Source organism: Strigops habroptila, chromosome 4 (genome assembly GCF_004027225.2).
Source record: "Strigops habroptila isolate Jane chromosome 4, bStrHab1.2.pri, whole genome shotgun sequence".
Classification (NCBI taxonomy): Eukaryota; Metazoa; Chordata; class Aves; order Psittaciformes; family Psittacidae; genus Strigops; species Strigops habroptila.
In genome coordinates, this window is record NC_046358.1 from 34,752,612 (window position 1) to 34,779,176 (window position 26,565).

A 26,565-nucleotide genomic window follows, 5' to 3' on the forward strand; every position below is an offset into this window, starting at 1 on the left:
CTGCTTCTCCTGCAGGTTTGTTCCTGACAAGGAGTTTTCTAACTCGGATCGTAACGCCAGAGGAAGGGGCAGAGACGGACCAGTTCAATTTGAGGAGGATCCCTTTGGTTTGGACAAGTTTCTGGAAGAAGCTAAGCAACACGGTGGATCTAAACGGCCATCAGACAGCAGCCGCCCTAAAGAACATGAGCATGAGAGCAAAAAGAGGAGGAAGGACTGAATGCCTTTGCTCCTTGAGAGGTAGAGAAATGGACTACATACAAACTTGGACTTCACCCAAAAGGCATTTTTAATCAGAGGTTTATAGGGGAGTGGCGTTGTAACCCCCCAGTTCACAGCCCTTGTTGTGTGGATGTATATACACACACTAATTCTTCTAAATAAGACAGCTACCCCTTGGGAATGGAGGCATGGAGACCACTTTGAAACATTTCACAAGGGAATTACTCTTTAGGAAGTGTTCTGACTCTGCCGATTCCCTGTTGCCCAGCATCTCAGGGTAAGAATGTAGCCCCTTCCTACAGCTTTAGTTTTTATAGGTAGCTAAAGCTTTTACTTCATCTGTTAAAAGCTTTCCTGCTGTATATAATTACTGTCTTATGCTGTAATGGATGCTAGGCAGTTTATGATTCAGTGTTTCTCTAGCGTGGCTATACACAATTTATTTGAACAAGGAGGGGAAACAGCTGGATTGTTTTAAAACAAATACTCATTCATAGTTTCTCAGTAATCTTTATTTTAGTTTCTTTACATTTAGTGAAATAAAACCTTCTACCACCGCTCACTCCCTTTGACTCCTTCTTTGACTGCGCCTTCTACGGGACTGCTGTCTGAGAGTGAGCTGAAAAACAAGAGCAAGCATGCACATTAGCTAGGCAGGCAGGTTTGGTATTTTTCATTTCTGATCTTCTAAAATATTCATATGGAAAGCAGAAGATGGGTTTATAACTGGTTCAGTTTCATGAGCCAGAACCACAAATGCTAAGCTCCTGACAGGAAAGTTGTATGTAATTTGCACAGCAGTTGCTACTTGTATCAGCAAAACGCGTCTTAAAAGCTTGTGCTTTCAAGTGGAACTAATAGAAGGTAACTGTCTAAACCTAGCCTAGAACAAAGTGGGAGAAGTGCTCATTTATTTTCTTCTAGAGAAGCCTGTATTTTTGAAGACATGAAGAAGGCTAACTACTGCCTGCCTCCTGCTTCGTATTTTGCTAGAAAGAAGCCTCTTAGCTGTTGTGCCTCTTGTGAGAGTATAGACCTCAATGTCTAGGTAGTGAAGTGAATGTGGCATCTTACAGCTTCAAGAATAAAACCCAGCAAAATAATTCCTAATGAACTGTCACTAAATACTCATTTGATCTATTCCTAATACTTATTGTGATAACTGCATACAGATCACACGCTTGTTACTTTCAGCCCAACCTGAGGGGTCAGGCTAGTGCCTGGCTTGGTGCAGTTCAAGACTCAAGTCGAAAAACGACTCCTTCATTTCTGCTTCCATTTTTTGCATCACAGTTGTAACTCTCAGGTCCCCTCTTAGTAACAGGTACTGAAGTAACTGCAGCCAATGAAGACTTCTGCAGTAGTATGAACCATGTCAACCAAAATACTTTATCAGAATGAACACAGTGCATCCCTGAAGTCTCTTGCCAATTCACTTTACTCTTACCCTCCCCTAGCATCGAAAGTCTCAAAAGGAGAAGCTTGTTTTCAGAAGGATATTTAAGAATTCTTACTGGTTGTTCAAAGACATGAACTCTCCTTTTATCCTTACCTGTCAGCACCACTGCACACTGCATCGCACTGAAAGCAGTGCAATGGCCATTGCTTTGCTGCAGTGAAGCTAGAAGAGTTGTCTGGCTCTAACTGACCATTCAGTGACAGACACCTCTGTACGGGTACTAGACCAAAGGTTTTTAATGGATGGTGTACTCTCTCTCTTAATGCCATACACTGATGCACTGAGATTGCCAAAGTGTCCTGTTTTTTACTTTACTAACATGTCGAGTGTTACAGACAGCAAGTAAAAAAAGCTACACTAAAGCTAATTTATATTTCTCTTCAACACATGAAAGCAGGCAGATGACTTTTCCCGTACAAAATGACAGCTGAAGAAAAATAAACCCCACAAAAGTTCAAAGCTCAGCTCTATGTTCTTTGTTGTCTTCCTCTGCCACCCAACATCCACATTAGATGTTGGAATCCACCTGCAGAAACCTGGGTTTCAAACAATTAGATGTGCAGCAGTTCCTGCGCAGTTCTACTGCATTCACATTCCTTTAACTTAGCATAGCAGGAAGTCTTGAGCTCTGGTATGTGATCTCCCTGATACCTACATGAGCTCAGACTCTCAATGAGTTAAGCTGAGAGGAGGGAATGAACGAAAGTGTTAATGGCTTGAAAAACATTAAAAGCACACTAAGTGGCAAAATGCTTCATCACACTTGGAACAAGTATAGCAGTATTTTGATGCTGCTGTGTCCAACGAAAGGCAGAATTTAAGAGCTCAATTCACTACGTTACTTCATTACAGGAATTAGTACGTTACCTTGGCGCCTTCAAGTATGTGGGAGTCCTTCTGAAACACATTCTGAACCTCTTGTGGAGTCGAGAATTTAATCCAGCAGTAACGTTTGTGGAAGCCTGTATCTCTGTCCTAGTTACCAGTTAAAAAAATAAAACCCCAGTTACTACAGCAAATATTCATACAGGCTGTTAACAACTTTCTACAGATAGTCAATGTAAGGACTCAGAAATTATCACAGAAATCAGCACACTTGCTGTTTCAGAAGCCTTTTTCATACTTTAAGGCATTAATTCTCATTGACAGCATGCGGGGGCCTGGCAAGCAGAGGCTGCTCTGCATTCCTCTCTTGTCAATTTTTGAGTCCAGCAGTGATAAATTTAAGTTATAGCTGAAGACTGGAATAATGCATAGCCGGTTGTTTCAAACTGCAGTTGTTATCTACTATTAAGCCAGTCACAACAAAACTGACATTTAAATGGCTGCCTGATTTGAAAATAAGCCTGCCACGGTACTTGAAAAGTGCTCAGCAAGACAAAGCAGCTTCTTAAGATACCAAGAAAGAAGGCTGCAATTCGAGATGACAAGCGCTAACTGCTCTGAAAAAAATAAAGTTATTTTTAAGAATAATTTGCCAGTTATAAAAGACAGTTGTCAATAAAGAGGAGATGCTGCAGAAAAGGCAGGTCTACCAAACGCCTTTTATCCCAACTCTGATCCCCATCAGAGTCACACCAGCTCTGCCACTGTGATTATCAGGCGCTTACAAACACTGATGCACCTGTAGTTTCCACCCTGTAGTCCCAGTGCCCAGTTTCAGTACCCAGTGATGTCTTTATGAGGGTGTCCTACCCTGCTGGCAGATTTTTGTATCTGTGGTAGTTTTAACACTCCTAAAGGAACCGCTGAATCAAAACACACTTGCATCAGTTCAGCCTTAATCAGTGGTGGAGGCAGTAAGCTGCCACCCTTCTTAATGAAGCAACACGTCTGCCCTGGGCCCGAGGAACAGTGTGGCAGGCAGACACCTCAGCTTCAGTGCTCACAAGTAACCAGACTGTTCCAAACTCTCCCTCTCCATTTTCAAACTAGTCCTCAACTGATGGTGAACCCACCAGGTTAATTTAACTGACCATTGCTTCACATGGAGAACACAAGCAGGCAGGAGAAGCTCTGCTCCTTCAGCAATGACCTTCAACTTATCCATAACAGAGTGGGAAAGGAACACTTTTTTGACTGTTGATCTCCAAGACACTGCAGTAGATACCGTTATCCCTGAGTTACCCACTCAGAACGGCAGAGGCACGAACAGCCGACAGCTTGGAGGCATCCTAGAGAGGCTGCGGTTTTGTGTTAGCTTTGTGCTCTGATGGGGTAGAAGCCAAAGCAGGAAAAGATCATAAGTTCATACGCACACTTTTAGTTTTAAGGCCAGTGAGACCAGGCATATGGACACTGTATTGTTTGTCAGAAGAAAGGTAACACGGTGATAGAGAAGCTCAAAGCACTTTCAAGTTAATTATTCAGAAACGGCAGCGTTGACCAGACCTGGGGCATGTGCTTTCGAAAGCCTTTCCAAAGCCAATGGCAACCACCAAGCTCCAGCGAGGCCTACAGCCCTCCACGGGGACAAGGACGGAAGGGCGGGCAGCACCCAAAACCTGACCGGTGTACAGCACAGGCTCCCAGGAAGCAGCTCCGAGGGAGCGGGTGCCAGCTCCGCAGCACAGCCCTGCGGCGGGACCGAGCCTACGGGGCCTGGCGAGCACCAGCCGGCGGCCCTGCCCCGTTTAACCGAGAGACACGCAGAGCGGCCTGGAGGGCGAGCGGTACTCACGAACGGCAGCTGGCACCTCTGCACCGACCCGAACTGCGAGAAGTACTCCTTCAGCTCCTCTGCGGGGGAACAAACACCCGGTCACACGGGCCCGGCCCGCCCGCGCAGCCGCAACCACCCCGGCCCGGCCCGGCCCGCACACGCGCTGGGGACCCCGCCTCCCGCGCCGCCCGTCCCGCGGCAGCCCGGGCACCGGTGCGCGCTGAGGGGGGCGGTGCGGACTCACTGCTCGACACCGTCCAGGGAACCTCAGCCACGAAGATGTCAAAGAGCCTCCTGGAGCGGCGCCCCGCGGCACGCACCGCACCGGCCGCCGCCATCTTGGGAGCTGCGGCGGGAAGCGGGCGGCCGGCCCCGCCCCGGCAGTACGCTGCACCGCCCGCCGCGGCATGGCCAAGATGGCGGCGGCGGCCCTGACGCGGGAGGGCGGGGAGGACGCCTTCCGCCGGCTTTTTCGCTTCTACCGGCAGCGCGACGCGTCGGACCTGCGGGGCGTGGTGGACTTCTCCGCGCCGGGGGGCCAGGTAACGCCGGGCTCCTCCTGCCCCCGCCCCGCGGTGAGGGGCCGGGTGGCGCGGTGCGCTGCGAGCCCGTCCCGCCCCGCTCTGCTCCCCGTGCGGCGTCGCGGTGTTTCAGCGTGGTGCTGCTGCAGCCTGTCCTCCACCTGCCGCTTCCCTTCGCGCTCGACGCCAAGTCTCTAGTGCCAAGTCTCTTCTCCCAAGAAGACGCTGCCCGCCAGCGCTGCCCCTCTTACGGGTCGCTGTAACGTTTAAACGGTGGTTGCGTGGTTAGAGATGAGCCGCTGAGGAAGGATGCGAGGCTCTGCGGGCTCCTCTGCCCGTGGATCCAGAGGCAGGCCTCCCCAGGGCCCCCTCGGGCTAGCTGCCCCCGGGGTACAGAGCCCTGTCCACGGGCACAGGCTGCCGTCCCAGCTGCCCTGGCCAGCACACTGTCTATTCACAGATTTACTGCTTCTGCTTATGTTTGCTTATTCCCATAATGTTTAATTAGCTCTGTATGCTGCAGTAAGGGGTTTTTGAAGCATGTAATAGGACCACATGGGACTTAAGGGAAGCAAAGGAACGTATGGGTGGAAAAAAGCAAGTCTCACTGTTGGAGCTGACACGATTTCCTGGGCCTGCTGGTCCTTGTCTTTGCCCGGGAATAGCTGGGTGAGCTGGAGAGGGAGCCGGGATCAGCACAGTGCACACCCAGGGTTCTTGCTGTCTTCTCTTAGTAAAGCATTTTCTCCTGTCTTACTTCTGTATAACAAGCATTTGGCTTGGCCATCAGGGCACGTCCAGCATTACAGTGGATTAGGACACGCAGGCAGGAGTACTAGCCATCATGGTTTGCTATGTCCTCAGTGATAGAGAAGTGATCCTTTACATTAATTTTCTCTTTTATTACCTTACAAAAGGATAGTGGATGTCTGCTGAAGTGGTGTTAACCTGGGATTTTCTATATATGAGCCTGTGTGAAAAAAGGGAGTAGGGAATATAGTTAAAATGAAATCTTCCCTAATTTTTCATAGTTCAAATGCTTAGCCTTTGCTTTTTACTGTTCTATTACAATATATATTTTACTATCTTTTCAGAGCATAATTTTGATATTGTAACGGGACATAAAACTTGACCTGTATGAAATTGTTCAAGGCGTTAGCATTAAACAAGGGATTTGTTAACATTTCAGCCTGTCTTAAGCTTGCAGCAATCCTTTCTCAAATAAAGGATTCCAGCATTACGGCCCTTCTGGGAAATCCAAAGGACTTGAAAGCATCACAAGCATCTGTTCCCTCTTCATCCCATTCTTTTTGTGCCCATTACCTTCTAAGATCAGTTGATAGCTTGCTAGTGAAAGCATCTTTTATTCCTCTTTCCCCCAGGTTAAAAACATCTGGCTTTTCTCTTTAAGAAGAGCTACAGGCCAGGCAGATTGGCCCAGATACTCTTGTTCCTTTTCTGTCAGAAAACTGGTTCAAGTGATTGAGCTCTTCAGTGAAGTGTGACACACCAGCTGCCCTGCTACCAGGCTGATTTAACTGATTCAGCACATGTAGTTCTTCAGCATAGAACAGCTCCTGCTTTCCAGAAGTCCTGACAGCAGCTCATGTGTAAGCAGTTTGAGAAGGCAGAGAGGTGACAGAGTCTCAGTTGAAGGAAGAGAGTTTCTGGGGATGCCCTGCAGACAGGACTCTGAACTAAGCTCTTCAAGGCTGGCAGTCGCAAAGCTGCTTTTGGCAAAGAGCTGAAAAATTGGTAAAACAGCACGTTGCCAGAGGCCGCTGCCCAGCACTGGTCTAAAGTTTTCTTACAAATTCTATGTAGGTAATTTGCTTGGAAGATGTTACCCAGAGCTGTCAGCCTGCAGAGAGACTGATTTGCACATTCACCACTGCAGAGTCTGTGTGCAAAGGCCTTAATTTCATATACACTTTAAGTTACCATAAACAAAGTCTTGCCTGTCCCTGCCAGCTTATTCCCACTATGCCTGGCCGGCTCTTTCCTTACATGAGCTGTACTTTTGTATAGCCACATGGAACAATACCAACCTGCCTCTCCCTACCGTGAACCATAAGATGGTTCTCAGCCCTAAGGGAGAAGGGGATGAGTTTGGTTTTGGCAGCAAGTGTTATTGCATCTTAAATACATGTGTTATTGCTACCCAAGAGAGTATGTCAAGAAAATATATCTTGCTAAGCCTTGAGCTGTTGACCCTGCTGTTGAAAACACAAGGGTCAATGTGGTATTCAGAATTTACTGGATTTCTGCAGTCCTTCACATCAGGCAACTTTGGCCATTCAATCACTGTATTACTGCTCATTCCATAAATTACAGAATAGTCATCTGCCCTATGGTATCATTAGCAACTTGTATTTGGAACACTCTTTGAAGGTGTAAAGTGTTATGGGTATATTGCTCTCGAATGGAGATTGATAATTACTAGAATGTTTTATAATGATGCGGCTGCACTGTGGAAATGGACAAATAGTGCCATTTTTTTCTCATTGATATGAATTGTTTAGGGGTTTTTTTTTAATGAATGTAGGACATCTCTCCTGATCTCTAAGTACTGTAAAAACTGTAGTACGGTTTGGCACTTGTGTTGAGTACATACTAGCTCTGATAGCAGCATGCCCTGTTATGGTCACAATTGCTTAGTTTTGTGGGACAGTTGGCATTTTCACAAGACTTACTGTGGAATAGGACAGCACTCTTTCTTATAGGTGCTGGGTTTGGATTAGTTTTGTATTTCTTCCTTTTCATAACTAGATCTGTTTTCTTTCGCCAGGTGTTCAGATCACAGCTCAGTATTTCTTCCGTCAGTGATCAAGATGCCTACAGAGCAGGATTACAGCCAGTTAGCCAGTGGAAGGCCTATGGCCTCAAAGGTTATCCAGGTAGGTATTTCTTGATTTCAAGAAAAATTAAAACAACCTTGTTCCTTTGGATTCAAGCATCTTCCATCCTATCCTCTCTGCCCTGCCTGAAAAAGCTACTTTGGTTTGCTAAAGTATGATTTAATGTTATTTTAAGTGCAGGAGGACAAACGAGTCAACTGAAGGCTGGGGTGCAGCAATGTATATGAAAGTGAGAACAGAAGGGCCTTTTGTTTCACAGTCTCTGATGAACCAGCCCATCCCTCATGAGGATGGATTCCTGTTGGCCTTGATAAAGATTTTTATATTTCTATAGCATCTATTTTTCCTCAACATATATCATGAACGTTGGATAAGAACCATTCTTTTGGTTCGTCAGGACTGCAGTCAGTGTCTGTGTGGGTTGCTGTGAAGCTGGCCTACCATTTCTGAAACTGGGGCAGCCACACCAGTCATCTGGCATGGTTAATACACAAGGAATTTAATAAATTCAGGAGAAAGGCTTCCACCTCTTCTTGCCTCTATGAATTTTTTGTTCCACTTACCTGTCACATTAGAGCTACCCTCGTTTGATCTCACTTGTCATTTTATGTCTGTCCAAACGTCTTTCCTAACAATTACATGGAGGGGGGATAAATCGCAAGTGTTCTACTTAAGTGCATTTTTCTTCTGCCTTTGACAAAGAAAACATTTCACTAAAATGAAATGCAAATACATTAACGAATTCTCAGTTGTGTTTAGAATCAAGTCTTGTGTGGACAAGAATAATATTTTATCCTTTTCCAGCTACCTTTATCTGAACATCCTAAAGCACTATAAGATACTTAACCAACTGCCCCAATAGTCCGCTAAAGTAAGTTAGAATTTCTTTAGTTTGACTCTGGACAAATGGAAGGGAACTCATTTGGTTTTGTCCCTACAGTGAGCAATGAAATATAAGACTAAGGAAGCTGGGTGAATTTCTGTTGCAGTGTTCTGAGTTCTGTGAGATGTGGGCGATGCTGTCTTTGGGTCTTTGTGACTGACACAAGATGGTGATGAGAGGTTGTTCTTGTTGCTAGACATCTGCATGTCTTCTTCTTCCTCTGACTGAGGCTGGAGGCTAGGTGTAAATTAATTCCTAGTGTGCCACAAGATTTTGCTGCAGTAAGAGAATTGCGCCAGCTTCCTCAAGTCAGATTCCTGTGGTATACATATCCCCAAAGTAATCATCTTTTGCCCATTCCACTCAGACCAACTCTTTCAAGGCTATTGCGTTGCCTTCAAAGCTTGTCTGTGGTGGTCTTTAGTCAGCTCAGAATGATTGCTACAGAAATATATTCCTTACTCTTCTCCCTCCCATGTGTGGTAAACCACTGATTTCTAGCTTTGTTGGCCCTTCCAGGAACTATTAGTCTTGAATGTTAGTAAAGAATTTTATACTAAAACTCTGCAACTATTAGAAATTCACAGTTTTCAGCTTTTCTTGACATCAGACGCCTAGCAATAAACCACTTTTTAGTTGTTCTTGCTTTTGTACATCTAGACTAATGTGGTTTCTTAGGAGTAATCAAGGAAAGGTTTGGAGAGACAGGAGCATGTTCTAAGCTTCTGATACAAGAGTCATAAAATCTGGATTCTTGTTCTCAGCTCTGCGTGTAACTAGCCCTGCAGGCTTCAATTCCTTCATTAATACCTGGAGGTAACACATACACAGTCAAGAGTAATTTCATGAATGTAGTAAAGTGCTTTGAGAACCCCACATCAAAAGCTGCCAAAGGGAAAGGCAGTATTATGGTTCTGTTCTGTGCAGAGGCCAACAGAAAGTAAATCTAATGTTCTGGCAGAGAAACTTCTTGTAACCAGACCTATCAGAAGGCTGCCATAGTCTTACGGTGCAGGGAGTGGAGTGAAATGAATGACAGTACATTATTAATACACTGAAGGCTCTTTTTCTAACTAGTTAATTTTATCTTGTGAGGTCAGTGAGATGTGCTGGCAGGAAGCTTTTTCTGTGCTTTTATTACCACTGTCATAAGGCCACAAGGCAAGTTTGTATCCTGCTGAGACTCCTAGCCTTGCTTCTTCCTTTTTCGTCTATTTTTGTCTCTGTTTAACTTGATAATACTAAGAAGTTCAAAATGACACAGCAGGGCAAAACCTCGAAACCTCCTGTTCCTTTTTTAACTCCTATACCCTTATCTGTCTTTTTATGTGAATTTTGTGTTGGCGAGTCTTACTGAACTGACAGTCTCTGAGAGAATGCCTTGATTCTCAGCATAGGTACAATAAAGATTAATAGCATCTTCCCTTCAGACACTCCTCAATACTGTCGACCCTGGCCTAGAAGGAAACTCCCCTGGGGTACTGGGGAGAAAATTCCAGTGAAGAATCCTGTTAGCATTCCTAGTGATGGCAGATCTTATGTCAAGGACTCTTGTCTGTTAAGATATAGACCAAATCGATCCATTACATCTCTGCTAATCCTCTTATTTGGGCTGCTGCTTGAACTCTGCCGGAGGTGCCCGGCTAAATGAATGTGCAGACTAGCTACGTGTTTATTTTTTGTTGTCAATTAACAATGACTACAAAGTATTTGCAGGCAGCAACAAGCAATGTGGGATATACTTTGACTTTCATGCCCACTTGATGAGTATTACCATACCAAAATACAAAGATGGATACAACCAGACTTACCTGGGAATAAGCATGAAGCAAAGGAGAGGACAGTTTACATTACTAGAGACTTGCTCATCTCTTGTACTACTCTCTGTAGTTCATGACACTGAAGTAGCAATAAGAAGACAGTGTGAATTCAGAGGCAGCAGCAAGGTTAGTTTGAAGTCTAGAAAAACTGGGCCAGAATTACTTTAATTTTGCAGGGTTCAAGAGAAGAATCTTGCTGAATCATTTCAAAATCAAATTTACTCCAAAGCAATTTGATTTATGGTTCTTACTCCGTTATCTAGCTGTGATCAATATGCCTTACACAGATTAAGTCATTTCTTGTCATTTTTTTGCTTGGACAAAAAAACGGGCAGGTTGGCTGCCCTCCCTGCCTTCTACCTTATGGCCACCATTTGTTTGTACTGAAAAAGCAATAGGTTTTAACTTACCTGTTCAGACCTGTTAATAGATTTCATCAGCTTACATGCAGAATCAGTGGGTTTATGTCTAAAGTGTTTTTTCAGTACCTTTGACCCTTGTCCTTTGTTCTAGTTTTAGAAAAAACAAGGGAAATGCCTAATTATACTCTTTCTTTACCCCGTCCTTTTCTTTTTTTCCTGTGGTCAGGGTTTATTTTCATACTAAATCCCTTCTTGCCGGGATGCCAGCGTCACTGGGTGAAGCAGTGTCTCAAGCTATATCCCCAGAAACCCAATGTCTGCAACCTAGACCTGCACATGGCTCCCGAGAAGACCATTGACCTCTGGGGACAGAGCAAGGAGCAGCTAAGGTAAGTCCACAATAACCTTTGGTGGTTAAAAATAATGGAGTCCGAAGGTTTTAAAGACCTTTTTAATTAGTCACCTGTAAAAAATACATATGAGAGAGATGCTGTTCACAGTATACAATCTTTTAGTTATTTGGGTATTTATCATTGCCTTGCTGATTTCACTGCGCATTTTTCATAATGAGTTTTCTACAGCTCTCATCTTCTCCCTCAGTCTCTTGGTAAAATCAACATGCTGAGATTTTTCTTTAAAAATACTTTTAACATCTACAAGATACGGAACGGCAAAAGCAAGATTTGCACATAGGAGAGAAGTTATGGCTCCACTTGTATTTTCCAGGCTCAGTCAGAACTAGTTACAGAAATTCAGACACCTTCTTCTGTGTTCCATCAAGGATGAAAAATGGTTCCTTGAAAGTATTGTGCATTGTGACCTACAGCTGAAAAAAGTGAGGTGTTGTTCCAGCTCATCAAGCCTTTCCCAGCAGCACCTCCTGTGTGCACAGAGAATGATCAGAACAGAGGTTAATTTGCAGCTGAATTCAGTTGAAGACAGTGTTTGGAAAAGTCATGGCTGGCAGTTTTAGTAAGCGCTTGCCTGAGTCTTCAAATGAGCAAGCTACTGTATTGTGCTTTTACCTGGAGAACAGCAGATAAAACTAGCCAACTTGTCTAACTGCCTAGAGATGACAGCTATTCAGGGAGGGGAAAAATAGAGTGCTTAACTAAAAAGTTACTTAACTAAAGTCTACTTCCAAGTCTGGGAACAATTTTAATGCTTTTGAAAGCCATTGGGAAGATGCATAAATGTGCTCGGGTCATGGCTTATGTGCTCTTTTCAGGATACAGGAATAACAAGGTAGGGAAGGTCTACACAGTTCCTAGAAATATATGCTATGCTTTCTTCACAGAGTGGAGTTTGGGTATTTTCTTAAGTGCTGGTGACAATTAAAAGCATAAAAGAGGTTAGAGCATCCCTACAAGGGATATATATAACCTGTGTATACAAGGAAAAGGCTGGGAGGGATTTTATAGATGCAGTCATTTACCAGCTTCAGACCAAAGCCCCAGCTGTTAGTCTTGTTCTCTTTTGAACATAGTTGTACCAGAATTTCTCTGTGCTTTCTTGTAGGAGCACCTGCTGCTACAGTTCTAGGAACTTGCTGTTTCCAGATACATAGCACTCAGGACTTTCCTCTCCTTAGCAATCACATGTGAAATCACATGCAAAAACAAAGACCTACTGAGCATATTAGGGTTCCTGCTGTTGTGCAAACACTCCAGCGCTGTAGTGAAAGTAATTGCAGTTGCTACTGCCCTGTGACAGAGGTGGAAACTGGAAAGATGACTTTCAATAATCGGTGAGCTATGAAAGATTACTAACGGTGAAGAAACTGGCCTTTTACTCCTGTTCCTGGTTTAGCTTAGTATGGTGTAGGTGAAGGGCAGAAACAACCTGTATACGCAGGCAGAAATACGCATTAAATCAAAGTGCTTGGTTGAGACTTGACCATGGCAGCACAAATATGAATGTTTTGTAAAAAAGAGCATGTCTTTTACTGAACTAATGAGGCTGTAAGTGAGAGCCAACCATCGGGTGCGACTGATAATATGCTGAGTATATTTCCCTTTTCTTTCTTTCCTTACCATAACACATGACTTAGTTTGAGAAGAGAAGCTGAAATTGCTGGAATAATTGGACTACCAGATAGATGTGTAGCTTCCGTTTTGTGTTTGTTACTTGCATGTTTCTATCTGATTTACTATAGTTACACTTTTTGCAACTTTCTAAGGACTCTTCCATAGGCCATAGTAAAAGCCCCTCCCTGAGGTCTCTTCCTGCCTTCACCATCTCAGAGGAAGACTGGTAAATTGGCGTGTGGCTTCAGACCTCTGAGTCTCGCTGCATTAGGGTTGACACTTGAGAAGAACAGGTTGTTGTCCTGCATAGCAGTCTGGATAGGAGACACCTGCAATATAGACTTCTTGACGTTACAAGAAGTGTACGGTCATAGCTAGAGCAGTCTTGCTTCTTACTGGACATCGCATTGGTCAGTCCTTAGGATGTCTTGTAAAAGTACCAAATAGTAGAACTAATGGTCCTTTGCAACATTATGCAGCTTGGTATGCTTTACTGTCAGGCAAAGCATTCTCCTTTCTTGTCATTTTCCATTAAATGCCTCAAATATTTTTCCTTGTGTTTGCAGCTTTTAGATCTTCACAGGTTCTGTTCTTTGACTTTCAGGTGCTCAAATAGTACACACTTAATTCTGACTTCTAAATCTGCACCAGTTCACTGTGTTGTCTCCATCTGATAACCAATTATGTGCCATGTTGAAAATACAGGCTTTTAAAGTGGCAGCAGTGGACAGTAGGCCCTTTAGCTTGCAAAAGTTGCATGAACTGAATTTTCAAGGTCTTTGGAGGAAAAAATAATGGCACTGAAAAAAGTTCAGCATTGATTGTTTTAATAGGCTGTCATATGGATGAGTGACTCTCATTACTGTATGCTGCACTACCAGAAAACCCCTCAGAAGTTAACGCATATTCTGTCCCTTTTGTCTTTGCAGAAAGAAGGGTTCCAGTAAATGGGAGCCCAGAAGCTTATTGGAGAAGCTGCGCTGGGTGACCCTTGGTTACCATTATAACTGGGACACTAAGGTATTGAAACTAAATTCTTTATTTTTCTCTGCTGTAAGCACTCAGAATGGCAGACAGAAGAGCATATCATGGAATAAAATGCTTATGATCCTACAAGACAGCCTTGAGGGAAGGCTGTAACAAACCATGCTTGTAAGAACATTTCAATCTGTATTGGCTTACTGTGAAGGATTTAACAGCAAAGTCCACTGCTGCATTCTTTCCATTGTAAGGTAACTGGTAGCATAGACACAGCTCTAGATCTGTGACTCTCTTTCAGGTTAAGTGAGCATTTTTACCTTACCAAAAGGGATAGCCACAAAAGCATTGTTAACTACTTAAGGTGAGAATGACCTTGAGTGCTACTTCTGAGAAACTACTTCTCTTCATAGGGGTGAGTGAGAGCAGGAAGAATCTGCTGATGATGTGACTTTGAACTTAAGAACTTGAACCAGTATAATACAGCCTCACCAGCTAACAGCTATTTTGGGGCTCCTGGCCAAAATAAACTTTTTCATAAGACTGAGTTACATGGAGGCTGGAAAAGGATGGCAGAGTGAATATGCAATCTTATCAGTATGTTGCAGATGCTTAACCAAATCTGCTTGCAGCCTTATATTTAGCAGGTCAGCCTATTATTGGGTGGCCTTAATAAAAACTTGGTTATTCCCTTCCAATCACCTCAGAATCACTCATGGGAGAGAGAAAAAGTAGGTTTGCAATTGATTTCTGTTTCTTGTTCTTCAGAGTTCTGTTAATGACATACAGTCCTGTCTTTCAATTGGCAGCTTTAGGTAGTAACCAAGTAGATCCTCAAGGATGTTGGTACAAACTTTAGGTACTAATCTTACTGACTTCAAGTTTGCCATTGAGATATAATGATAACTCCACTATTAATTCTATTTCTAGCAGCCTCAGCATGAGCCCAGAATTAAATGATGAGGTAAACTTGCTATGGTTCTGCCTATGTTGTAGTCATAAATATGATGTCCTCTGTGAATATCAGCCAAACTTGTGACTTCTCATTCAATATTTGTTTTCAGTTGTATGTACTGCTCTGATGTTCTGGATGTGGTTTCTGTTTACTTTTTTTCCACTCTCCTTCCTCCAGAAGTACTCAGCAAATCACCACACTCCTTTCCCCTCAGACCTTGCATTCCTGTCAGAACAAGTGGCTGCAGCCTGTGGGTTCCGGGGTTTCCAAGCCCAAGCAGGGATCTTGAACTACTATCATTTTGACTCTTCACTGGGAATTCATGTGGATGAGTCTGAACTAGACCATTCTCGTCCCCTTTTATCATTCAGGTGAGTCAAGGAAAGCGCTCAAGTAGTGTAGAAGGATTGGTTGCCTTTTTTATATAGTTGCATATGGCTCTAGGAAGTCAATATGATGTAGTTTGCTAATTGGGTTTATAATATTCACTCTCTGAAGATTTGCACAGTAGGAAGCTGTAGCTCAAGGTTATAATTTTTTCTTTGAAGACTGCTTGAATATCATGGATGTGGCGCCTGCGGTGGAAGAGCTCTTTGCGTGGAGCGCAGTTCTGTTCTAGTACCGTGTCAGTTTGGTACTAGCAGGCAACAATGACATAACTCAGCAGAGCTTCGAACCTGGCAGGGCAACTGCTCACACTGACTGCCTTGAACCAGGCCTCTTAGTCCGTTTTCCGTGTTCACATTGTAAAGTTGTTAAAGTTGTTACTAGGAGACCCCTCTGGTTTGCTTGTTTGGGGTTTTTTATTTTTATAAAACGATTTAGTTGCTAATCTTTTCTTATTGTACATATAATTGTTCTCTGCCTGAATTTGTTTTCTCTTCTCTCTCCATCATACCATCTCTAGTTTTGGGCAATCCTCAATATTTTTGCTTGGGGGCCTGAAGCGCGAGGAGGCCCCAACAGCAATGTTCATGCACAGTGGAGATATCATGGTGATGTCTGGCTTCAGCCGCCTGCTGTACCATGCCGTGCCCCGGGTCCTCCCCAACCCTGAAGGGACAGCTTTGCCTTCATGCCTGGACCAAGCACTTTCTTCAGACCTTCCTGTTGGCTCGGTCATTGAGCACAGCTCTGATGAGGACTGGCAGGTGTGTGCCAAGTACTTGCAGTCTTCCCGCATTAATATGACTATTCGGCAGGTGTTGGCTGAGGGTCAGAAATTCCCAGAGGAATCTGGGACAAAGGGGAAGGGCCAAGCACCCTCTGAAGACGGTCACCATCAGGACAACAGCAGAGCCAAGAGACATAAACCAAACACAGACAGCTGAGACCAGGAGGTCATGCTGACATGGACTGGATAGGCGATCTCCGTATGGAATTGGGAACTAATGTAATTATACTAGGTGTCACTTGTCAGTATTGGGATTGATAAACTTCTGCAGACTAAATCAAGTCATTCTTACTGTAAGAAATAGGTTAAAGGAGAAAAAGAATTTAAAAGTAAAAGAAGGGTAAGTTCAGGACCAGGACCCAGGAGATCAGCTCTTCTGTTGTTTTGTTGCAGACATTTATTGTACTCTGTTCCATTTAAAATACCTGTATGTCAGAGACTTTTAAGCTTGGTGCAGTGATGCTCATAAAGTATTTTGAAAACATTGGGCAGAAAGTGCTAGCAACAGATACATAATTGTGAAGGGTTAAAGAATCCTCTTGGGCTTCTGCTGCTCAGCTGAAGTGCAGTAGCAGGTATGAGTGAGAATAGGCTGCTATGGGTGTGAGACCTACCTGCAGCACTTCCAAGAGAGCTACCTCTACCACAAAAATTGGTTCAGTGATTGGAAACTAGCAGCTCCCTCAAAGCAGCTCCTGCTATAAGCTTGCTGTAGTCCTGTGCTCTCCTCTTGCCTGCTTGTACCCCCTCAACTGCGGCAGAAACCGCTCTTATGAGTAGAATGACTTCTTTTGCATACCTCAGATTTTAGAGAGAAACAACTGGGGGCAATATCCACTTGGAATGGCTGGTAGCTCCCAGATGGGAGTACGTGACTGAGCCCGACATCCCCATTCTTTAAAAACTGCCCCCTCTTAAGTACCTGCAGATTATGGTCCTGCAGTCCCAAGCTAGCATCTTGAAGGAACAGAATGACTTGCATTAGAAGAAATGAAAAGTACCTAAAAAATTAATCGGTGACTGTCTCTGTCACCCAAAGGTAAATATATTGAAACAAAGAAAAGCACCAGCTTCTGTGCCAGTTCTCTTTAAGGCTCAGACCTTTCTATCTGCTTTTTAATGCAATTTTAATTGTTGGAGTGGAATGCTCTATCCCTGGGGTATTTTGTTGCACTTTCCCAATGAATAAACTTACTCAGTTTTTAAATTAAAGATCTTTATCAGTTGGGGGATGGCTTTTTTCTTCTTTTCTTTCTCTCCCTGTTAGTTATTCAGTGTATTGTTAATGCTGCTACATCCCTTGTGCTATCCCTCCAGGCTTCTTTTGGATACTGCCTCTGCCATCTGCCAGCTCTGGTGGAGGAGCTCTGTGTGTGGCTGCAGGGCTACCTGGTTTAGGCGCAGTTCAGGGTTTGTTGGGCAGGTTCAGAGAAGTGTTGCCTGCAGTATCCAAGTCCTATTAAATATGTATGTGACAGCTTTTCCTCATGGGGAAAGTGTTTGGTCTGCTTATTTCATAGCAGGTGAATGTGTGTGTGTGTAACTAATTCCTTAGGCAACACTGCAAAGAGCTCCAGTAATTTAATGTCTAAAGAAATCAGATATAAGTTTTAATATCTTGTTCTATGCCAGAAATCTGTCCTTTCTGTGTCCTACGCCTGGTGTATTTACAGCTGAGCCCTGGGAGAGTGAATACTATTATGCGGAGAGGTTACAACATGACCAGAGAGGAAAGCTGACTAAGTCTCAGAAAACAGCAAAGTTCCTTTAGTGGCACCTGAAGGTGGGGAAGGGGAGAGGAATGTTTGTTTGCCTGGCAGTGAGAAGGCAGGGTGGCTGCTCCTCACTCTTGAGAGGGAAGCAAAATCTTCCAACTCCTAGAGAGAAGACAGAGTCGTGGAACTGGATAGTCATGAACTGGAGCTGCTTCATGTCACAGGCTGAGGCTTCAGTCCATGGTTCTCATTTCTTTTATCTTCAGTTCCCTGCAAATATATAATAGACAAGCTATCATTTATTCCAGGATTCAATTGTTCCTGTGATTCCAAGACAAGAAACCATACTGTTTATCCTCTGCAGTTTGAAATTGTAGTAAATGCTGCAAACTACTGATAGTAATTGGTCATGGGAAGTAACCAGCCCATTGAAGCCTTATGTTTAGATGTGACTGAGCTGAGAAGTTGCTGAATTACTGACTTGCAGTCAAGCTTATTTAATGCCATTGTGAGTGAGAGACAGTCCTGATCTAATTCTTTATCAGACACCCTGAAAATGAAAAGTCCATGACCCAGAAATGGGCATATGGGAAATGACCCAGAAATAAAAAAGTTATCATCTGTGTACAAAGAGAAACAACCCTGAAGAAGGGAGGATTTCCTGAGCTGCCAGCCGAGCAGGAGCATTGGTTCTGTGGCCACAGAAGAGCAGAGAACAAATGAGCAAACCACAGAACTTCTGTGGGCTCTGCAAACTGGGCTTCCAGAACCCAATTTTGAAGAGGCAGCAACAGCCCTGGGAAGAAGGCAGGGAACAAGACTGCACCCAGTAATGCACTCTGCTTATTTTACTTCTGTGACGGGAGGATTGGGAACCATAAACCTACCCTAAACAGCTCTCAGGCTGTGCAACTGTACCTTATTTGTTTAGGTTTGTGATGACACCATAGGATTTTTCATAGTACTCATCAAACTTTTGTCTCTAGGTACCAGAAGTACTTGCTTGTCTTCATATGGTTGCATGCTGAGATAATCTCTGTGGCTTTTAATTTCTCTAAAGGACGAGAAAGGAAAGAAGAGGTCACTTAGACCAATTCTGCAAGAAAATTAATGTAATGAGTTGATTACAAGAAGATAATCATATGTTTAATTCAAGGCCACCTGGAAATGAAGCCTGTTGTTTGCTACATGTACTGTGTTCATTACGTGACCTGTCGCTAAAGCTAACTGTCCAACAGAGTTTAAACAACTACTGGTTTTTTTATAATCAAAGGTGAAGGGAAAATAAAATCTCCACTTAAATCAATCAAAGCAGAGTGGGATGAATACTGGAATCGGAAGAGGAAACTGCCTGTACAAACTTAAAATTTTCAGTCCCCTTGAGAGTACTGTGCTAGAGAAGTTCATTGTTACAAACCAGCCTGCTGGCTAGTACCCACGCCAGACGTACTGCATGCCCTCTGCATGCCAGCCAGGCAGTAACTTACGGGCAAAGTGGTCCCTAGAACTGTGCCTGCTGCTGGAATGAGTCTGATCACAGGTATTTTTCCTTTCTTTAAGAACTTGTTGACATTTTTTCCTCACATCAGATATTTCTACAGATAGCAGTAAGGTGCGCCTAAGCTCCTCTACACTACGTGCTCTGCTGAGTTAGTAGGTAGGGAGTACCCAGATAGCAGCACGGCATCTCACTGCCATGGCTACAGGTCCAGGCTGAAGCCAGCTCGCATCTTAAGGAGTGCAGACAAGGGCTTGGATCTGTCTTCATCAGTTCATGTAAGTCATTCTCATTCTCTGCATCACACCTGAAGCAGGATAGATTTAACAGGGAAAAGAGACTTGTTGGTGACAAGACTGTCTTCCACTTAATTGGGATGCAAAATTAATTGAGCTATAATCCAGTGTGCTCTAAGCATACTTTAGTTCTTATGAAATCATAAAACTTGCCCAGGTCTGAACACATTACCTCAAAAAGTTAAGGGAAGTACATGGACTGCAGATATTAATGATCCAGAAAAATAAGTTGCTGGAGGCCTCAAAGGACCCCTATATAAAGGGCCTGGTTTTTTGGATAATCTCTATGCAAGAAGAGGCTTTGGGAGAAAACCAGTGACAGTCACCCACAGTCTGCTGATGCCTCTGTAAATCCTAAGGCCCAAAGCCGTTTGAAAACAACCTGTAGCACAACACTATAGATCCGCTAAAAGAGGCACAAGATGTGGCTGACACAAGTTTAGCACAGTACAAAAGAAGTTCTGCTGTTTATACTTAGCAAATTATAATCAGAAATACCTTAATAAAACCATTTTCCTATACAAAGAATTGAACGCTATGTTCACATATGCTCTGGTAAAGTTGAGATAAAAGTTGCCACTGTGCAAGTTACAGCTTAGCTCATACAAGCTGTTTCCTTGCATCATCTGATATCTGGAGCTGAAGGACCACAAAAGGTGTTTGAAGGGATCTCTGGAGGTGTCTAGTCCATCCTTCCCCTAGGAGTAGTGCTGTTGCCAATGGGCTACCCACATGAGGCTTAGATGTAAGAGTAGATGTAGAGTCTCAATCATGTTCCATGATTGAGACTCTACCATTTCTTTCGGTAACCTGTGCCAGTGCTGCCCTACTTGCCTTAAAAAGACATTTTGCCTTGTGTCCAGCCTAAGTTTCCCAAAATACAACTTCTAACCATTCCCTCTGCCTTTTTCCTACCATCTGTTACTACCAAGAGTTTGGTTCCACTGTCTTTTTAACTCTCCTTCAAATAATTGAAGTCTACAGTTATACCCACTCCCCCTTAGTCTCCTTTGTGCCACATGGAAGGACCCCAGGACCCACAACATTTCCCCATAGATCATGTGCCCTGGGCCGCTGACTTTTCTTGCTAGCCCTCTTCAGCACCTCTTCCCATTCCAGGTGGCACACCACTCTCTCTGCTAGTACTGGTTTCTTATACAAACAGGATGCCAACAACAAATGGACTGCTGAATCCTAGTTCCTAAACATGCTAGACCCACCAGATCCACTTAAATCCACTGGATCCTAGGCTGTAGATTTTTATTTTTGTTTCAGTGTTTCCTAAATAAAATCATTTTTCCTCCCCTCCACATCGCAGTAAAACAAAAGCAGTAGTTTTGTGAGGGGCAGAATGACTCTTCCATGGTTCCCTATGGATTTACGTTCCTGAAAAGCTCTGACCTCTCACTGAAGCTCTTCTTCCAGCTGAGCATTTATATGTTATTTTTCCCACATGATCTCTCTGGTGTTTGCTACATGCACACTACCTTTTCCTAAATCAGGGTATTTATAGGGTCCCTCTCCTCTAACCGGCTACCTTCTGAACCTGCAGGAACTTAAGTAGGTGTGAAATTTATGCCACTTACCAAATCTAATTGAAATAGACTGACAGGTTTCAAAGTTACTGGACAGGAATGTGAGGACAGAGTTTAGCACATGCACAAACCATGAGAACATAAGCCTTATTCTGTTAGGAAGCCAGGCTCAAAAGCCTACTTTCATGTTCTTGATGCAGACTTGTCTGGACTTTTATAGCATGTCCTGCTCTAAGGGGTTTTGCTTTTGGTGTCCCAGTCAAGAGAGGAACAATCTGGGATATCAGAGTAATTCTAACCCAGTGAGCATGATCCTCATCCAGTGCCTGCTATTTAAAGTGTCTGACCCCTTTTAGGAGGAGCTGACTATGCTCAGAGGCTCTGAACAGGTTAATCAGCTAAATGCTTATCTCTCCAAGATGGAAAGTGTCTACAGTACAGCAGGGAGCCAGATCTGACTTTTATTCGCAGCTAGGGCTCATATTTAGATAGGCATCACAGAAGATATCTACCACTTCCACTACACTGGGGGAGAAGGAGGTAGGGGGTGAAGTCTGGAAAACCCTGCAGTAGCTTTTCCTCTCTGCAGAACAGAGGAGATGCTTATTCATCCAGACAGTGAAGGTTTTAACTGGTTTAACTTTTGGAGGTACTTCCCACCTCAATTTTCCCAAGTCAGTAGGGACTATTCTGTCTCTGACCTTTCCCCATGTGTAGTGAACTCTCCCCTGAGCTTCCCTGTGTAGCCTTTCCCTTTTTGCATCTGTAATGACACATCTTAGCACTGAGGTTGTGCCCTCCTTCACCATCACTCAATGCTTGTTTCCTTATCCGAAGTGCTCAGTGCTGCTGTCTGGGCTGAAGGAGGTCCCTTGCCATCCAGCTTTTCTCACCTGTTTCATGATCTCAAAGCTCTTCCAAAAGGTGGGTTAGGGCCATTGCTCCCAGAAGGCCAGAAGCAAGGCAAACTTACACCAAACTGTGGGGAAACTGAAATAGAAGTAATGTGAGGTGGCACTTACACTTAGGTGTAGATTTGGCACTTATAGTCATGGTTTAGTGGTGGACTTGGCTGTGTTAGGTTTATGGTTGGACTCAGTGATCTCATAGGTCTTTTCCAACCTAACTGATTTTATGATTCTATGAGGCACAACAAACATTCTCCAAATACTCTTGTTGAAACAATATATAGAGAATAAAAAGAAGTCAGCCTAGAAGACATATTCCCTCTTCCTTCTCTCATGTTGGGAAGTCAGTACTTTACATTTGTTTTTAGCTTCCTTCTAGGTGAATTTAAAACTCATTCTGTATTTACTGAGGCAGGCCAGATAAATCAATAAAGGCCTTGGCTTTCTAGAGGTGATCATCTCACCAATCATTTCTTCTCTGTTCCGCACTAGGGGTTTAGATAAGAAGGGTTTGGTTTTGTTTTCTTTTCCATTAATGGATAGGTTTCTTAATTAGGATGGGGGAAAAATGACTGCAATTTTGCTGCGGCAAATTAAAACCAAAATGAGGTAGCAAAGAGCAGGGTCTGGAGGTGGGGGGGCAATCAGAGACAGCTATTGATTTTGAAATGATGGAGGAGCCGAAGGAGAGCACATAACCTAGAAAGGAGACTCATCTTTCAAAGCACTGTTCTTGCTTAAAACCAATCAGTCCAGGCAGAGGTGTCACTTGTTGCTGAGGCTTTGGCATTAGCTTTGTTTTCAGACAGAATTCAAATTCTGGGAAGACTCACAGGTTCATAAGGGGGTGGCTCCTTAGACAGATCTTCAGATTGTGGAGCAAGGAGTCATGGGACTGGGCTGAACAAAGTAAACCTGAGTGGAGCATCCAGAAATTCTTAGCAGGCAGTGGTAACAAAAAAAATGTTTGGAAATAGTTTCTTCCAAGGACAAAGGAAAAGTGTCCCTGCTGACAGGCAAGGCAGGCAGAGGAAAGGGAGCAAACATCCACTGAATATGGGACACACACTAAGATCTAACACCATTCTCACTCCCATTTGTTGCATAGCAGGTCCCATCTTTTCTAGGACAGAGAGAATTAACCTGGCATCATCTTGCCTTGTCCGAGTGGCTGAGGTAGAGCTTTCTGCCACTCTAGTCAGCCCACTTTCGTAAATACAGGCCTCTTCCCCCTTGGCTTTTCAGACAGCGTTCCTCTAAGATTCAAGTCAGATGTTAGTCTGACCTTTTGTCAAATATAGCCAGCACCTGGAAAGAGTGTCAGAAAACAGCACCGATCTTGTAATGACTAGTTTGTCAGCTTATTCTCATTGCTGGGATGAAACCTGACTTTGCAAATTGCTGATTGTCAGGTATCTGTGGCAGGGGGTTGAGAAGATTTTAGCTGCACTACTGCAAATAATCTGAAGCCATTCTAAACCCAGCTGAATGCTGCATGCGAATAAGCCCCTTTTCAGCCCAGACAGTTGAAAACATGCCACAAATCCTTTTAAAGCAAGGGGCTTGTTCCACCATGTAGGAGGCCTTTCTTTTATTCTTCACACTGACATTGTTCTATCAAATCCTCATCACAATGCTGATGACAAGGTGACATCTCTTTTGCTCCCTATAGGACTAGCAGTTTGTAGGAGATAGCATGTTCTTGTTCACAACCCATTTTTCGCCCTCACTCTTTCTCTTGCCTCCAAGCAATGCTAGAATAAGCGTAACAAAAATCTGTCTTTTCCCTGCCACTGCCTCCGCCTTTGTAGCTCAGACATTGCCACATTGCCTGTTCCCTGCCTGAATCCTGACTGTGGGCAACACATGTAATTAGCTGGCAGAGAGAACTCTACTTCCCCTCCTAACGCCCTACCTTCACTTGACAACAGCAGGAGCTCACCTCTTCAACAACTGTTTCTGTGGCTGCTCCTGCTATTGAGAGCTGCTGCTGGACGTCAAACACGAGCATAGGAATATGCTCCAAGCCCTTCCTGGTCCAATGCTGTGATTGTACTCCAAGACAGATCCAAGTCTGGCACACTGTTTTGATGCTTCACTTACCTGGGCTGAAAATGGAACCAGTTTGCGGACATCTCTGCCTTGCGCAGGGGTGTTAGGCAACAAGGCAAGTCTGTATAATCTTATTACTGTTCTTGTCTAATCCACTAGCACTTCTTCCCTTCCCACAGGACAAAATGTAAGGGATAAATTAAAGAAAAGAAGGATCCCTGGTGAGCAAGCATAAAGAAGTGAAGATACAGAATGCTCTTTCTGATGCCTGTGGCCTACTCATCCCTGCCCATAGCTGCAAGCATCACGGCACACTGTTCTGGAATGGCAGAGGCTGCTCAATGCTGAAAGCTGCAATCCCTGGCTCCACGGATCTTTAATACTTCCTTTCCCTGGAATTCACACAAGAAATGCTGTTTTTACAGGTGACATGGAGCCTACTGAGAAACCATGGGTCCCATATGGGGAGTAAGTACGCAGGCACTCAGGGTTTCATTCATTGAATATTATTTTCTACACAGAAAAGTGGAAAAGACAGAAACATTAGTCACATTCTTGCTTCACTGAGATCTAATAGCCAAGGTCAGTGCTCAGCCAAGAATAGATAGTAGAAGTCTTCCATGATGTATTTTTGTGATGAGAAGTTCATAGCACACAGACTGATCTATTATTGGGTTTCACTATGAAAAAATTAACTACCACGACCATGCAAATTAGCAAATCTCTGCTGTATGGAGATTGCTTCACCTCTACTGAAGTGCAGCTATTTGTTCTTTTGCCAGCCCTCTGCAAGATGACAGTACCTGTTTGTCAGTGTCTAGCATGCTTGCCTGTGCTTTAAACAAAAACCCTTAAAGGGAGAAGATGAGTACTCAAGGGAAGATGCTGCAATGGCCACTTTGGTGAAGAAAAGCACCGGATCTTTGCCTTGAGCTGTGTTCTGCATGTCTGCGGTTACAGTGCAGCAGAAGTGACATGATGACCTACCTGCTGGTCTGCATCACCTCTCTGGTCTCCTCTGGCACTTCAACCTATAGGACCACCATGACCATCTACTCGGTTTGTTCTTTCCAGCTTTTGCATATGGGTTTGTGCAGGATTCATCAGTGTTTCTCCGGAAGCCAGGCATTTTCAAATATTTAATGCCACAAAGCCTTTTTTCCTCCAAGTTTTCCCCACAGACCGCAAAGCAATCATCTCCCTAAACTTTTAACTGAGAACACAGGAGATCTATGATTCATATGGCCTCAGAGGCCACTAAGCACTAAACCTAGAGAGTTGATGAAAGAAATAAGTCCTCTGAAGATGAAAGGAGTAAGGTCTCTGAAGATGAAAGGAGTAAGGTCTCTGAGGAACACACGTTAGCTTCTGTGGTACCTGAAAGATGCAGCTGTACTTTTTTTGCACAGGACATACTCTGATCCAGCTGAGCAAGATCAGAAAACATACTCCATGTGGGCACTAACAACAAGTGTGAATACACTAGGTGCAAGGAGGCTTTATGTTACGGTTTGCACATTTGCCTTCTGTCTATCCTTGGAGTCTTGCAGTACCTCTTGCTGCTGAGCTCCAAGCTTCTGGTGATGCTAGAGTTGAAGCTGTTCACTGTGATGCTCCCTAAAGCACCTTTCTTGCAGTGTGGGTGTGAGCTCTTCCAACAGACAGCTCTCTGCACATGCCTGAGAACTGGCAGCTGGCTCAGCCTTCACTGCTCCTGAGGACACTGTGTGGACACAGGAGCAACAACCAAATGTATCATAGTAATTCAAACCACATCCATTCTGTCTTTGCAGCCACCAGTGTATGAGGTACCTAGACAGTGGCCCCCTCTGCTGAAAGATGGAGTATGCGAAAACCACCCCATACCCTAGTGTCTACCACTTTCCTAGTCTGGAGAGAGGGCAGCGTGGTCCTCACCCATTCTCAAAAGAGAGAGAGTGAGTTTGGGGCTTTTAGAATAACACAGAAACATTATTGCCTGGGAGCCTGGCATCTGGCAGGGAGAGGAGAGTGCGGTCGCCATGGTAATTCTTTGCCTCATTTAACTGCAAAGTAACCTCTTGTTACACGCAGCCATTCCCGGCGCATCTGCCCTGCACACAGCACAGGCTGGACACTGCCCATGTATCCACACACACAGCAAGCCCCTGCCCACAGCCACGCACACACTCTACAGCCCCTGCTGTGCGGCACCCCTGTCCATATGCGATACACAACATGTATGTGTTGAGCAATGCACATTCTTTCAGCTCTCTCCCATTCATATCAAATATGCCTCTAGATAACCAGCCAGGCTTACAGTCCCTGCTCCTACAACTATAGGTCCCTCTGCTGCAGGCATAAGATGCTTTAGACACACAAGATAATGCATGCTCAGCCAGCTGCCAAAAGATGCACCCACCCTTTCTCCCCCAGCCTTGCCATACCACCTGCCTACAGCTCTTGTACAGTTTATTCCTGGATACATTTTGTTTTCATGCTGTGGCATGAGCAAGGAATAAATTCAGCTCTGTCTCATTCATTTTCCTCTGTTTCTGCCACTGAGAAAAAAGTGTCCCTGAGAGGCAGATCTATAACGAGTGACTGTGCCTCTCTGCAGTGCCAACTCACAGGAAGCTGGTGGTCAGGTCAACGGGTGCT

General features: G+C 44.1%; 3 protein-coding genes across 4 annotated transcripts in view; 2 read left to right on the forward strand and 1 right to left on the reverse strand.

The window, feature by feature from the left end:
- The window catches only part of SNW1 (SNW domain containing 1), a 17,876-nt gene extending 17,092 nt beyond the window's left edge, over nucleotides 1-784 (forward strand). The window contains exon 14 of the mRNA XM_030481358.1: nucleotides 16-784. Coding sequence (XP_030337218.1) covers nucleotides 16-220 — 205 coding nt within the window. The 3' untranslated portion in view covers nucleotides 221-784. The remainder of the gene's footprint in view (nucleotides 1-15) is intronic.
- Nucleotides 713-5,217, reverse strand: SLIRP (SRA stem-loop interacting RNA binding protein). The gene is made up of 4 exons (XM_030481362.1): nucleotides 4,588-5,217; nucleotides 4,362-4,420; nucleotides 2,549-2,656; nucleotides 713-841 (listed from the first exon to the last, which is right to left on the reverse strand). Exons 1-4 carry the CDS (start codon nucleotides 4,679-4,681, stop codon nucleotides 782-784), a joined length of 321 nt encoding a protein of 106 aa, XP_030337222.1. The 5' UTR covers nucleotides 4,682-5,217; the 3' UTR covers nucleotides 713-781.
- On the forward strand, nucleotides 4,723-17,966 carry ALKBH1 (alkB homolog 1, histone H2A dioxygenase). Of its 2 annotated transcripts, XM_030481361.1 has the most exons (7): nucleotides 4,730-4,885; nucleotides 7,653-7,761; nucleotides 11,014-11,176; nucleotides 13,744-13,834; nucleotides 14,157-14,207; nucleotides 14,925-15,118; nucleotides 15,655-17,966. In XM_030481361.1, the coding sequence occupies exons 1-7, from the start codon at nucleotides 4,751-4,753 to the stop codon at nucleotides 16,076-16,078; spliced, it is 1,167 nt and encodes a 388-aa protein (XP_030337221.1). In that variant the 5' UTR covers nucleotides 4,730-4,750; the 3' UTR covers nucleotides 16,079-17,966. The 2 variants fall into 2 exon arrangements, with proteins under 2 accessions (XP_030337219.1, XP_030337221.1); XM_030481359.1 differs by lacking the exon at nucleotides 14,157-14,207 and having other exon boundaries at nucleotides 4,723-4,885.
- The last annotated feature ends 8,599 nt before the right edge of the window (nucleotides 17,967-26,565 follow it).